This window comes from Dendrobates tinctorius, unplaced genomic scaffold, assembly GCF_039654945.1.
Source record: "Dendrobates tinctorius isolate UK_male_01 unplaced genomic scaffold, ASM3965494v1 ptg000038l, whole genome shotgun sequence".
In the NCBI taxonomy this organism is placed as follows: Eukaryota; Metazoa; Chordata; class Amphibia; order Anura; family Dendrobatidae; genus Dendrobates; species Dendrobates tinctorius.
In genome coordinates, this window is record NW_027361706.1 from 30,372,455 (window position 1) to 30,386,021 (window position 13,567).

General features: G+C 42.3%; 1 protein-coding gene across 1 annotated transcript in view; it reads left to right on the top strand.

Moving 5' to 3' along the window:
- Window positions 1-13,567, top strand: part of RAC2 (Rac family small GTPase 2) — a 152,500-nt gene that overhangs the window by 73,362 nt on the left and 65,571 nt on the right. The window contains exons 2-4 of the mRNA XM_073574341.1: window positions 529-600; window positions 10,825-10,942; window positions 11,467-11,529. Of these exons, the coding sequence (XP_073430442.1) occupies window positions 529-600; window positions 10,825-10,942; window positions 11,467-11,529 (253 nt within the window). The remainder of the gene's footprint in view (window positions 1-528; window positions 601-10,824; window positions 10,943-11,466; window positions 11,530-13,567) is intronic.

Sequence of the window (13,567 nt, forward strand, 5' to 3'; positions counted from 1 at the left end):
ATTGTTTGGCCAACAGATATCTGACATATGTGTCCAGCCTTATGACCACCACGGATCCTGACTTGAACTCCTTTACTGTCCTAGACCATCACTGATGATGACATGAATCCCTTTCAATGACCTATTCACTTCCCCAAGCTACCATGGATCCTGACTTGAACCTGTCTACTGTCTTAAGCCTCAAAAGCTCCTGACATTAACTATTTTCTGCCCTAGACAGCCAGGGATTTTTATATCAATTCAGTCACTGCCCTAAAATGCAAGGGATCTTGACATCCAGACGGTGCATTCATTGTTTCCAGAGCCTCTACAGACCACTGGAGAAACCTGTGCCGGGACCAACATTTGTGATTTTTCAATAAACAGATATTATATTCTTGCTTACAGTAACATAGTAACATAGTTTTGAAGGCTGAAGGAAGACCTTATGTCCATCTAGTTCTGCATTGTTGATCCTGGGGAAGGCAAAAAAAAAAAACATTGAAAGAAGTAAAGAAGTCACTTAATGCTTTTGCTTTTCTCTTACAGAGCGGTGGGAAAAACATGTCTGCTCATCAGTTACACAACTAATGCCTTCCCTGGAGAATATATCCCCACTGTGTAAGTACAATCTTCTGCTCAGCAGTTCAATTAAAGGATCCTCGAAAGGAGTGCAGAAATGACGAGTAAACACTTTTTCATTGAATCATTAGAAAATTATTTTTTTTTGTATCGGGAAAAAAATAACAAAGAAATGCACGTTGCAGCACGGTGACTCAGTGGTTAGCACTGCAGCCTTGCAGCGCTGGGTTCAAATCCCACCAAGGGCAACATCTGCAAGGAGTTTGTATGTTCTCCCCGTGTTTGCGTGGGTTTATTCCTGGTTCTCCGGTTTCCTCCCACATTCCAATGATAGGGATTCTAGATTGTGAGCCCCATCGGGGACAGTGATAATAATGTCTGTAAGCGCTGTGGAATTAATAGCGCTATATAAATGAGTGAAATAAATAAATAATGACATTTAGTGCTAATTCAACTTGTAAATCTACCTGTGCATGTTCCCCACAGACCCCTATTTTTGTATATTTTAATGATTCCTTCCTTTTAGCTTTCCAAGGTTTGTATGTTGGTGAATATGCTGTTCATTTACTTAAGAAACACAACATCTGTGATCAGCGGTAATGGAGGTGATGAAAGTCACTTATTATACAAACTTATCCAGGGTGGTTCATGGCAGCTTTGCGCTATGTTTTGCTGAGTTAACAAGAGGTGCAGCTTGAAGTTTTTGGAAAAATATATAAAATGTCTCCTAACTTCCTTAGTTCATAATGGCAGTGGAGCCTTTAGGCCCTCTAGGACACCAGGAGTCAGGTATGTGGCGCCCCCAGGAGTACGATTGCCACAGTGACCTTACCTCCCTCTAAAGAAGAGTAATGTCTTGCCTGGAGGCAGTGAAAGGATCTCTTTATCAGGTAGTTCCAGCACACATCACAGTTCCTACTCCAGGCCAGCAGAGGGAGCTCTGAACCTAACTGCACGGGAGCTGCTCTATGTGGTCAGGAATAGGAAGTTAGTTAGTTGAAGTGTGGACAGGGAAGAGAAACGATGTGGGAAAGGAGCTGGAGATTGGAACTATAACAGAGTTCGTCCCCAAGCTGAAGTGCAGACACCGGACGCCGGAGTCTGAGGCTGTGTGGATGCTAATGATACCACAGCAGAAACCGGAGCAACAAGAGGCTGTAAATGCTCTGTTCCCAGCTGAGACTCGACGACACAGCAGCAACGTGTGAGCCAGAGAAGAAGGATACAGCTGCCTGTCATGCTAGTGGAGTTCTAAGTAACGGACAGAAGAGCAACTTGAGTGGAGTTCAGAACCGCAATACTTCAGAGTAGCGCTAGAAAAGGAGACCTCACAACTCACCTGCATAGAGAGATTCCCAAATTGCTTCCAGGCTGACTAACTCTTGCACCATCTGTAATCTGAGTCCTGGACTGTACCTACAAAGCACAGTAAAAGGAAAAAGAAACTGCACTCTGTTGTGTCCTTTGAATTCTCCCTGCATCACCTTCTCAGCACTGCTACATCTCTTGCTACCTACTACTTCCCCATCTATTCCTCAACATCTTTCATCTGCCCTGGGACAAAGCTCTACCTGTGGAGAGCTCTACCAACTCTGCTGCATCACACCATCTGTCCCAGAGGATCTGCACTGCAGCGCTGGTCACTATTGATCAGATACCATGGGTGGCGTCACAAACTCATTACAAAAGCTCTTTATTTTTCAATCCCTTGTAAATACATCCCTTTTATTGGACGCCCAGGGCCACGGACCAGGTCACCGCTGCTGTGACATTGCTCCTTTAAGAAAGCAGCCCGGTACCAAGTACTCCACTGCCTTGGCGGGCGCTCCAGGTACATCTGTGCTCTGCCTCAGTTACTGTTTTTTCTACATTTTTCGTACTTTTTCTAACTTTAACTAGAGCTGGTTTAGGGCTAGGTTCAGGGTTAGGGCTAGGTTTAGGGTTAGGGCTAGATTTAGGGTTAGTGCTAGGTTTAGGGTTAGGGATAGATTTTGGGTTAGGGCTAGATTTTGGGTTAGAGCTAGGTTAAGAGTTGGGTGTTATGAATGGGAAACCGAGGAGGAAAAAAAAGACAACAAGCTAAGTCTCAGAAAACCAGAGAAGTTGGTAACTATGCAGATTGCAGATCCCTGATCTTACCAGCACAACTAGCAGCAGTCGTGGAGCGTTCCTACGTTGGTCCTAGACGCCTCATCACAACCGGAGATCTATATAAGCCTAAAGCAGGAAAAGAGGAAAACTAACTGCCCCAGAGCAGACCCCAAAGGAAGACAGCCCCCCACATGTATTGACGGTGAAACAAGATGAAAATACAAACAAAGGCAGGAAAATAGGCTTAGCAAACGATGGGGCCCGGCTAAATAAAAAGGACAGAAAAGGAAAGACACTATCTGCAATCTGCCAAAAAAACCCTGCAAAATTATTGTCCAACACTTCTGATAGCAAAATTAACCCTGAAGTCACTAGACTTCTAAACCTATATCAGCACTCTGAAACATTCTGAGACAGAGAAAAAAAGAGGCCAATCTAATAAGGAACAAAAAGCAGATTGGCAAATACTGATTAATAGGAGTGGAATTTCAGCATAGCCCCAGCAGGGGCAGGCTGATTACACAAAAAACTGAATTGACCAACAAGAGCAAGTGTGAACATTAGCAAAAAACAAACTTAACTTAAGAAGACTGGAAGAGAGCTGAAGTCCAGGACCTGAGAAGCAGACTGAATCACCAGCACCCGGATAGGGCGTCGGCTGTCTTATATCCAGTCTGATACTCCAGAGATCCAATCGTTATCTTCCTCATCAGGTGGCAGATCACTACCACTAAAACCAACCACACTACCTCCTGTCACCACCAGAGGGAGAACGGAAGGGGAACTCTCAACTGGTGGAGCAGAAAATTAGTTCATGACAGTTGGGGCTACGTTTAGGGTTAGGGCTAGGTTTAGGGTTAGTGCTAGGTTTAGGGTTAGGGCTAGATTTAGGGATAGGGCTAGATTTAGGGTTAGGGCTAGATTTTGGGTTAGAGCTAGGTTTAGGGTTAGGGCTACATTTAGAGTTAGGGCTAGGTTTAGTGTTAGTGCTAGGTTTAGGGTTAGGGCTAGATTTAGGGTTAGGGCTAGGTTTAGGGTTAGAAAATAGTTACATAAACTGTAGCTAAAAAAAATCCAAAATATATTCTACCAATGTATAAATTTCATTTTTTAAAGTTTCAAACTCAAAGGGCAAACTATTTAATTAAAATACAATCTATGGGCTTAGGGTATAACGAGTTTATTACCCAACTGTTGTAAGGGACTCAGGGAGTGCCATAGTATAAAGGGGGGAAGATACTTGCCTTATCCCAAGCGCCGGGAATACACGCTATGCTATTGCATGCAGATATATCTTCCTGATACAAGGTGGAGATGGCTGTGATACTACAGATTAACGGACCTTATATATTTTGGCGGCATCCTGGAAAAACAGTATAATCTCCCCATGTCACGTGTTAGGCACAGTTTTGTGTCACTTATCTGTATTTTCAGCGTTTATCTATGGCCTCCACTGCGAGTTAATGTAAGATATCGAAAAACGTAGTGTAGAATTCTGCAGAAGTGTATCATCCACTGCGCCAAAAAGCTGTAATCAGAAACTAACTGTAAATGCCGGAAGAAAATGGCTTTTCTGACATCTTTCAATAACGTTCTGTCTGCAGAAATATATTTGCAGTGATATTTAACCATCATTTTTACTGTGTGATAAAACAATACATCACACAAAGCAAAATTACAACTGGGTGATGGAAAGGTAAAAATGAATGCAGTTTTCAGATGGGTTTCACTGACATAATCACAGTAAAAAAGTAGCTCTTTCATGGCCTTATAATGGATTTATTTATATCTAATTTTTTCCCTAAGGCTTATTCAGAAGCCAGTTTGTCACGATTTTCACAGATAGAACTCATACCTATTATAGCCTGTGGGGCTGTTTCCATTTCTGCGCGAAAACAGGGAGACATGTCTGAATTTTTTTCCGGTTCAAGGATCAAACTCACCAATGAAAGTCTATGGGTTTGTGAAAAAATCCAATAGCACTCGGATGCCATCTGCGAAGCTTCCATCAGATTTTGGTGTGGGGATGGGGGGTTTGCTGCCAAGAAAAATTCATAAAACTCTGAAGGCAAAAACTGGAACTCTGATGAAAATCTGATCCAAAATACTGATGGAAATTGGTCAATGTTTTGCATACAAGAAACATAATTGACATCTGAATGAGCCGTTAAACACATTGCTTTCTGTGATTTCTAAATGTGAATCTGGGTGTAAAAGAACCAGAGGTGTGGTTAGGGATTGCACAAAAATGGGGGATGGCAAAACATATGGGTGGGCCCCTAATCTATGAACCATGTTTACAACTGAGATTGGGTCCCCTGATTGTGAGTATAGTGGTAACCTCTGCCAATGACCATCATGTCATCATATCAGTTTCTATTCAAAGACCATTACTGATATTACTGCTATACAGTGACCGTATAGCGGTAGATACCAGTCCTGCAGAACATGTAAGAGATTGTGTCATAATTATAGACGGTGACGTTCTTTCTGATGGAGTCGTTCACTTTTCCCATATTTTCCATCTGACCCAGACCGACATGACGACTTCTATCCGCTTTGAGTCATCTGTAAAGCATAAAACAAAGACACATTTGACTTCTCACTTTTCCAGCAAGTACACATCTATTCCCAACCTGCACAATCTCCTCATCCTACCGATACCCCAATACTGAGACACTGCTGCCGTATGTGTCACTGCACTTACAGTGTGCCACAAAAGCAGAGCTCCTCTAAGTGCCCCACATAATATTGCCCTCCGCTGCGCTCCTAACAAAGTAAAGTGTCTCATTTGGGCCCTCTAGATTGTAAAATTGCTCCCTATATAATATTAATGCCATTTGCTAGTGCCCTAGAAAACAGTGCCGACATTTTGTCCCCTAAAAATCAAAAATGTCTATTGCATGACCCCTTGACAGTGACAATACCCTCAATGCCCTAGAACAATAGTGCCCTTCTTAAGTGCCCACTTACCATTTAACAAAGTCCCATTAGTTCTCCCATGTACACTAAAAATGTCCCCTAGGTCCCCCATGTACAGCTCCCCTATGCACAGTATGATGCCCCATAGCTCTTCCATACACAGTATAATGCCCTCACAGCGCCCTATGCAAAGTTTGATGTTGCTTCACTGCTCTCCTATGCACAGTATGATGTCCTCACTGCTCCCCTACACACAGAATGATAAGTCTTTAGCTCCCCTATCCACTTTATGATGACCCCAAAGTCTCACACACTGTATGATGCCCCCACTGCTCCCCTATAGACAACATGGCCCCCCTATGACGCTGCATGATTGACTCAATAGTAGTCCTTAAACAATACAACATCCCCAAAACCATCTTCCCCAAGGTATGGCAAGAATGAGTCCAGCATGATAATGTCATCACTCTGCTCTGCCCGCTCTCAGGTTTCATCCAGGGCATCACTCTGCCATTCTGTAGGCCAGAGGCCTATAGCAACCTGCAGCCTACATAACAGAGAGCAGAAGTGAAGGGGAACCATTTCTCCACACTACGCACTGATACAGTTAAGAGTGGCAGTTGCTCTGCGTGGACTCTTCCAAGTGGGGAGCCCCGGACAATCAGCCCTTCTGGTAACCTGGTAGTTACGCTACTGAAAAGAACCAACCATGAGACATACTGAAAATGACCGGTGTGTTTTACTGCCTAACCAAGATGCTCAACTTTCATACTGTACATAATTAAAGGAAATAAGAGTTTACAGCTAAGTATTTCATGGTTATCTACTTATTCTTAGTTATATAAACCCCAACAGAGGTCCATATATATTTATCCTTAGTTAAAGAAGAACTTTACGGAGTTGTCAAAGTGGTGAAAGTGATCTACCGATATTGTTTGCAGGTACACTTCTACCGTGTCCCTTGACTTCTGTTACGAGCACAAATACAGCGAGGAAAGAGGCAGATTTCTTACTCAGATAAGAGAGTTTTTTTGCGCTAACGACAGGTACTTTATACATGGCACAAAATTATGGAGATATTACTCTGAAAGCCATATTCGGTAATGTGGTATCCGATCGGAAAAACCTATGTATGTCACTGCATGAAGTCACCGGTACACACAGGGCAGAAGAGCTCGCTCCCCGGTAGTCTACAGGCATCGTATAGGTTGTATGACTTGGTAGTAGGTCTGTGTACATAAGATACAATGATCGTAATATCACTGCTAACAACTGTTTTCTATACACTATGAAGGAAATTTTGCCACCGACGCCTGATCAAAGTCTGCCCAAAACCTACCCATTATATTGCTTTACTAATTCTTGTTAATGTCTACATGTTTATTGCAGGAAACATGCATTACAATGCAGACTTTAACTGTATCCTAATAACATTACATTACAAGATGTTCGTTATTAAGAATGGACTTATGGTAATGTGGCGCCCCTGAGGCTTCGGTCGCCACAGAGGTACTGCACCTTCTCCTAAGGTGTAGTGCCCCACCATCCAGGTAAGGTGGGAACTCCTGACCACACTCCACACCTGCATTCCACACACAGGATAGTTCAGTGGGGCCACCTAACAGCTTCAGGCTGGGGGTTAGCAGAGCACCCCTTGTGGAACCCTGCTTCGTAACACAAGATGTGCTGGGAGGCGGGTGGAGTGAGATGATACAAAAGAGTGGGAAGAGTGAAAGTTAGTAGTTAGTTGGTCAGAGGAGAGAGAAGAGAGAAGATGGGTGTCTGAAGGACGTGCTGCAGCAGGTCCCAGTGAGCTGGGCTGCTGGCACGAGAAAGACAGAGAAAGAGACTGATAAGATTGATAACCTAACCTTCAATAAGAGAGATAGAACAGATCGGAATGAAGGAGAATAGAAGGACGGTGGGAAGCTGGTTGAAGAAAGATAGAGAACCCTTCCAGTCCAAGAGCGCAAAGGCCGGGGCCCGGTCCCCGAGGTTGATTGGATCTTTATGTCCGGCAACAGACACCGGAGGAGTAGTGAGCCACTAACGCCTTGCTCCCATCATAGACTTGGGACACAACAGCACTTGAATAGAGAGCCGGGACGCAGAGAGGAGTCCCCGAAGCAGGCTACAGCTGTCTGTCATACAAGTAAAGATTAGGAACACCTAGAGAGAGGCATTCCACGGTAACTAAGTACTGGAGTGCTTCGCACCTAAAGGTGCATTGGAGGAGTCGTTCAGTAAGGTACATATTGGCGGAGTGTGGAAAGGAGAATCCTATCCTGCCTGGAGGTTGGCTGGGGCCCTGACCCAAAGAACACAGTGCAGAGGCAGGCAGTTGTGTGAACTGCAAACAGTTGCTTTGGAACCGCATACTCTGGTGTCCTCCAGTTATTCCACTCCATTACACCTGAGTACCTGCATCTACACCAACTGCGCCTCTCCTCATCCATTGCACCTACACTGCCCTGGGACTACAGCTCCACCTGTGGGGAGCTGCACCATTTTTGCTGCACCACACCATCAGTCCCAACGGATCTGCATGCAGCGTTGGCCTAACACCATATTTGCCAAACACCATGGGTGGCGTCACGAACTATCCATATAAACTATTCTATTAACATCACCGCCATTGATATTGGGCGCCCAGGGCCATGGACCGGGTCACCGCTGCACAAAAAAAAAGTTTTTTTCAGGTGCTAAGATTTTTTAAATGGATTTTGGGTATGTTCTGTCCTCACTAAATGACACAGAATTCATGTAGCTTATACAGGCAGCTAAACTGCTATATCGGGGTCCAATACAATACAAACATATATACACTCAGTCGGTACAGGGTACATAGGAATACATATATACATAATACATTATAAATCAACATCTGCACTACTAGCTGAGCAGGGGAGAACTAACTAAGCAGGCTAATATGGGACAGGAATTAGATACAAGAAGTATGATTACATACCAGCGATGTGCTCACAAGGGGAGAAGAAAAATTAGATGCTTCCAGGATGCAGGCTGAGGGAAAATGGAGAACTAGAAGGAAAATAGGGGCTAAACCAACCATAATGCTTTGGAGAGGCTACCAGGATGCATTGCAACCTTACCAGAATGCACTGCAAAGGAGGGAAAATACAAGCAAAGTGAAAGTAAAACAAAATAAGACTGTGGTTATGACTCTGGTCACTAGAGGGAGCCAAAAACACTGAAAACATTAACAAGCAGATAGTCAGGATTATAAATTAGATGTTGGAGACAGAACAGGGTATTTTGAGGGCGCTGAATTCAAGAATCCAATTACTTTTGTGGAATTGGTACTAGTTTATGAGATAATTCAACCGTGAAAATAATGCATTGCTCCAATGCAACTTGTGTGTGATAACAAATGGAATAGCTTTTGGTCTTTTGACTCTAAGTGTCTTAGGTAATTAAATATTCCATATAATTATTTTTTATTTCAGTGTATAGGTTGTAAAAGCCAGAATTCTTCTGTAATTAATTAATTACCTATTAAATATCTAAGAAACTAGAGCCAATCTGGCAAATCCGAAGAAATATTCTTAATCAGTACCATAAACTGAATATAATACCGTTCAGACATTGTTGGCACCAAAATCACTGTACAGTCATGGCCAAAAGTTTTGAGAATGACACAAATATTATATTTTCACATGATCTGCTGCCCTCTGGTTTTTATGTGTGTTTGTCAGATGTTTTTATCACATACAGAAATATAATTGCAATCATATTATGAGTAGCAAAAGGTTATATTGACAGTTAGAATGAGTTAATGCAGCAAGTCAATATTTGCAGTGTTGACCCTTCTTGTTCAGGACCTCAGCAATTCTCCCTAGCATGCTCTCAATCAACTTCTGGATCAAATCCTGACTGATAGCAGTCCATTCTTGCAAAATCAATGCTTTTATTTTGTCTGAATTTGAAGGTTTTTGTTTGTCCACCCGTCTCTTGATGATTGACCACAAGTTCTCAATGGGATTAAGATCTGGGAAGTTTCCAGGCCATGGTCCCAAAATCTCTATGTTTTGTTCCCTGAGCCATTTAGTTATCACCTTTGCTTTATGGCAAGGTGCTGCATCATGTTGAAAAAGGCATTGTTGATCGCCAAACCGCTCTTGGACGGTTGGGAGAAGTTGCTCTTGGAGGAAATTCTGGTACCATTCTTTATTCATGGCTGTGTTTTTAGGCAAGACTGAGAGAGAGCCCATTCCCTTGGCTGAGAAGCAACCCCACACATGAATGGTTTCAGGATGCTTGACAGTTGGCATGAGACAAGACTGGTGGTAGCGCTCACCTGGTCTTCTCCGAATAAGCCGTTTTCCAGATGTCCCAAACAATCGAAAAGGGGATTCATCAGAGAAAATGACTTTACCCCAGTCCTCAGCAGTCCACTCCCTGTACCTCTTGCAGAATATCAGTCTGTCCATGATGTTTTTCCTGGAGAGAAGTGGCTTCTTTGCTGCCCTCCTTGAGACCAGGCCTTGCTCCAAGAGTCTCCGCCTCACAGTGCGTGCAGATGCACTCACCTGCCTGCTGCCATTCCTGAGCAAGCTCTGCACTGCTGCTGGCTGTTCCCGCAGCTGAAACACTTTTATGAGACGGTCCTGGTGCTTGCTGGTCTTTCTTGGGCGCCCTGGAGCCTTTTTGGCAACAAGGGAACCTCTCTCCTTGAAGTTCTTGATGACGCGATAGATTGTTGACTGAGGTGCAATCTTTCTAGCTGCGATAATCTTCCCTGTTAGGCCATTTTTGTGCAGTGCAATGATGACTGCACGTGTTTCTTTAGAGATAACCATGGTTAACAGAAGAGAAACAATGATGCCAAGCACCAGCCTCCTTTTAAAGTGTCCAGTGGTGTCATTCTTACTTAATCATGACAGATTGATCTCCAGCCCTGTCCTCATCAACACCCACACCTGTGTTAATGGAGCAATCACTGAGACAATGTTAGCTGGTCCTTTTAAGGTAGGGCTGCAATGATGTTGAAATGTGTTTTGGGGGATAAAGTTCATTTTCTAGGCAAATATTGACTTTGCAAGTAATTGCTGTTAAGCTGATCACTCTTTATAACATTCTGGAGTATATGCAAATTGCCATTAGAAAAAATGAAGCAGTAGACTTTGTAAAAATTAATATTTGTGTCATTCTCAAAACTTTTGGCCATGACTGTATAATAGTGTGATAGTATCACTAAGAAAAAAATACTTTTACTATTGCTATTGTTAACAGGTTTGACAACTATTCAGCTAATGTCATGGTGGACAGTAAGCCAGTGAATCTGGGACTATGGGACACAGCGGGACAGGAAGACTATGATCGTCTGAGGCCACTTTCTTACCCCCAAACGGTAAGGTGATAGAATATAGCACAATCACATTGTAGTCATTAAAAAGAAAAATTTTTAAAAGTTATCAAATCATTTTATTATATTTTATTTCTTGTAGGTCCACTATTAAAAGTCACATGCATTATTCAACCGTATTGAAAAATTCTACTTTATTGTGCATTTTTTTCAATTTTTAAATGTACAATTAATGGTGTAGTTAATGGTGTATTTATGGTTATAATTCTTCTCGAAGAATAAGATGTTACCTAAACAATAACTCTCCATAGAGCTGTTAGGAAATGGTGTATCAGCAGAAGAAGCTATTTTGACCATTTAAGAAGGAATTGTCAAGTCTGCACAATGTTATAAAAGCTCATTTGTCATCTTAAAGGAGGTCTGTGACCCAGTAACATTAGGTTAGGTTAGCCAACCTCTGAAGTGATAATCTAGGTGTGTACAATTCCTACACATTATTTCAGATCCTACAGAAATTCTTAGATTAAAGTAAATCGTGGTTCATGTGCTTTATTTTTTTTATCCTGTAGGATGTTTTTCTCATTTGCTTTTCATTGGTGAGTCCAGCATCCTATGAAAACGTGCGAGCAAAGGTAAGAACGGATATGCTTTCAATTTTTAACAATTATTAAGTAATATGATATATATATATATATATATATATATATATATATATATATATATATATATACAGTGGGGCAAAAAAGTATTTAGTCAGTCAGCAATAGTGCAAGTTCCACCACTTAAAAAGATGAGAGGCGTCTGTAATTTACATCATAGGTAGACCTCAACTATGGGAGACAAACTGAGAAAAAAAAATCCAGAAAATCACATTGTCTGTTTTTTTTTTCATTTTATTTGCATATTATGGTGGAAAATAAGTATTTGGTCAGAAACAAAATTTCATCTCAATACTTTGTGATATATCCTTTGTTGGCAATGACAGAGGTCAAACGTTTTCTGTAAGTCTTCACAAGGTTGCCACACACTGTTGTTGGTATGTTGGCCCATTCCTCCATGCAGATCTCCTCTAGAGCAGTGATGTTTTTGGCTTTTCGCTTGGCAACACGGACTTTCAACTCCCTCCAAAGGTTTTCTATAGGGTTGAGATCTGGAGACTGGCTAGGCCACTCCAGGACCTTGAAATGCTTCTTACGAAGCCACTCCTTCGTTGCCCTGGCGGTGTGCTTTGGATCATTGTCATGTTGAAAGACCCAGCCACGTTTCATCTTCAATGCTCTTGCTGATGGAAGGAGGTTTGCACTCAAAATCTCACGATACATGGCCCCATTCATTCTTTCATGTACCCGGATCAGTCGTCCTGGCCCCTTTGCAGAGAAACAGCCCCAAAGCATGATGTTTCCACCACCATGCTTTACAGTAGGTATGGTGTTTGATGGATGCAACTCAGTATTCTTTTTCCTCCAAACACGACAAGTTGTGTTTCTACCAAACAGTTCCAGTTTGGTTTCATCAGACCATAGGACATTCTCCCAAAACTTCTCTGGATCATCCAAATGCTCTCTAGCAAACTTCAGACGGGCCCGGACATGTACAGGCTTAAGCAGTGGGACACGTCTGGCACTGCAGGATCTGAGTTCATGGTGGCGTAGTGTGTTACTTATGGTAGGCCTTGTTACATTGGTCCCAGCTCTCTGCAGTTCATTCACTAGGTCCCCCCGCGTGGTTCTGGGATTTTTGCTCACCGTTCCTGTGATCATTCTGACCCCACGGGGTGGGATTTTGCGTGGAGCACCAGATCGAGGGAGATTATCAGTGGTCTTGTATGTCTTCCATTTTCTAATTATTGCTCCCACAGTTGATTTCTTCACTCCAAGCTGGTTGGCTATTGCAGATTCAGTCTTTCCAGCCTGGTGCAGGGCTACAATTTTGTTTCTGGTGTCCTTTGACAGCTCTTTGGTCTTCACCATAGTGGAGTTTGGAGTCAGACTGTTTGAGGGTGTGCACAGGTGTCTTTTTATACTGATAACAAGTTTAAACAGGTGCCATTACTACAGGTAATGAGTGGAGGAAAGAGGAGACTCTTAAAGAAGAAGTTACAGGTCTGTGAGAGCCAGAAATCTTGATTGCTTGTTTCTGACCAAATACTTATTTTCCACCATAATATGCAAATAAAATGAAAAAAAACAGACAATGTGATTTTCTGGATTTTTTTTCTCAGTTTGTCTCCCATAGTTGAGGTCTACCTATGATGTAAATTACAGACACCTCTCATCTTTTTAAGTGGTGGAACTTGCACTATTGCTGACTGACTAAATACTTTTTTGCCCCACTGTATATGTATACACACACTAACTATATATGCCTATACAGTGGGTACGGAAAGTATTCAGACCCCTTTAAAATTTTGCACTCTTTTTTTCATTGCAGCCATTTGGTAAATTCAAAAGAGTAAAAAAATTTTCTCATTAATGTACACTCTGCACCCCATCTTGACTGTTTTTTTTCATTCAAGATGGGGTGCAGATACAGAGTATACATTAATGAGAGAAAAAAATTGACTTTTTTGAATTTACCGAAAGGCTGCAATGAAACAAAGAGGAGTCTGAATACTTTCCTTACCCACTCTATGTATGCACAGTGCTCCTTGGGATGTTTAAAGTTTTGGAA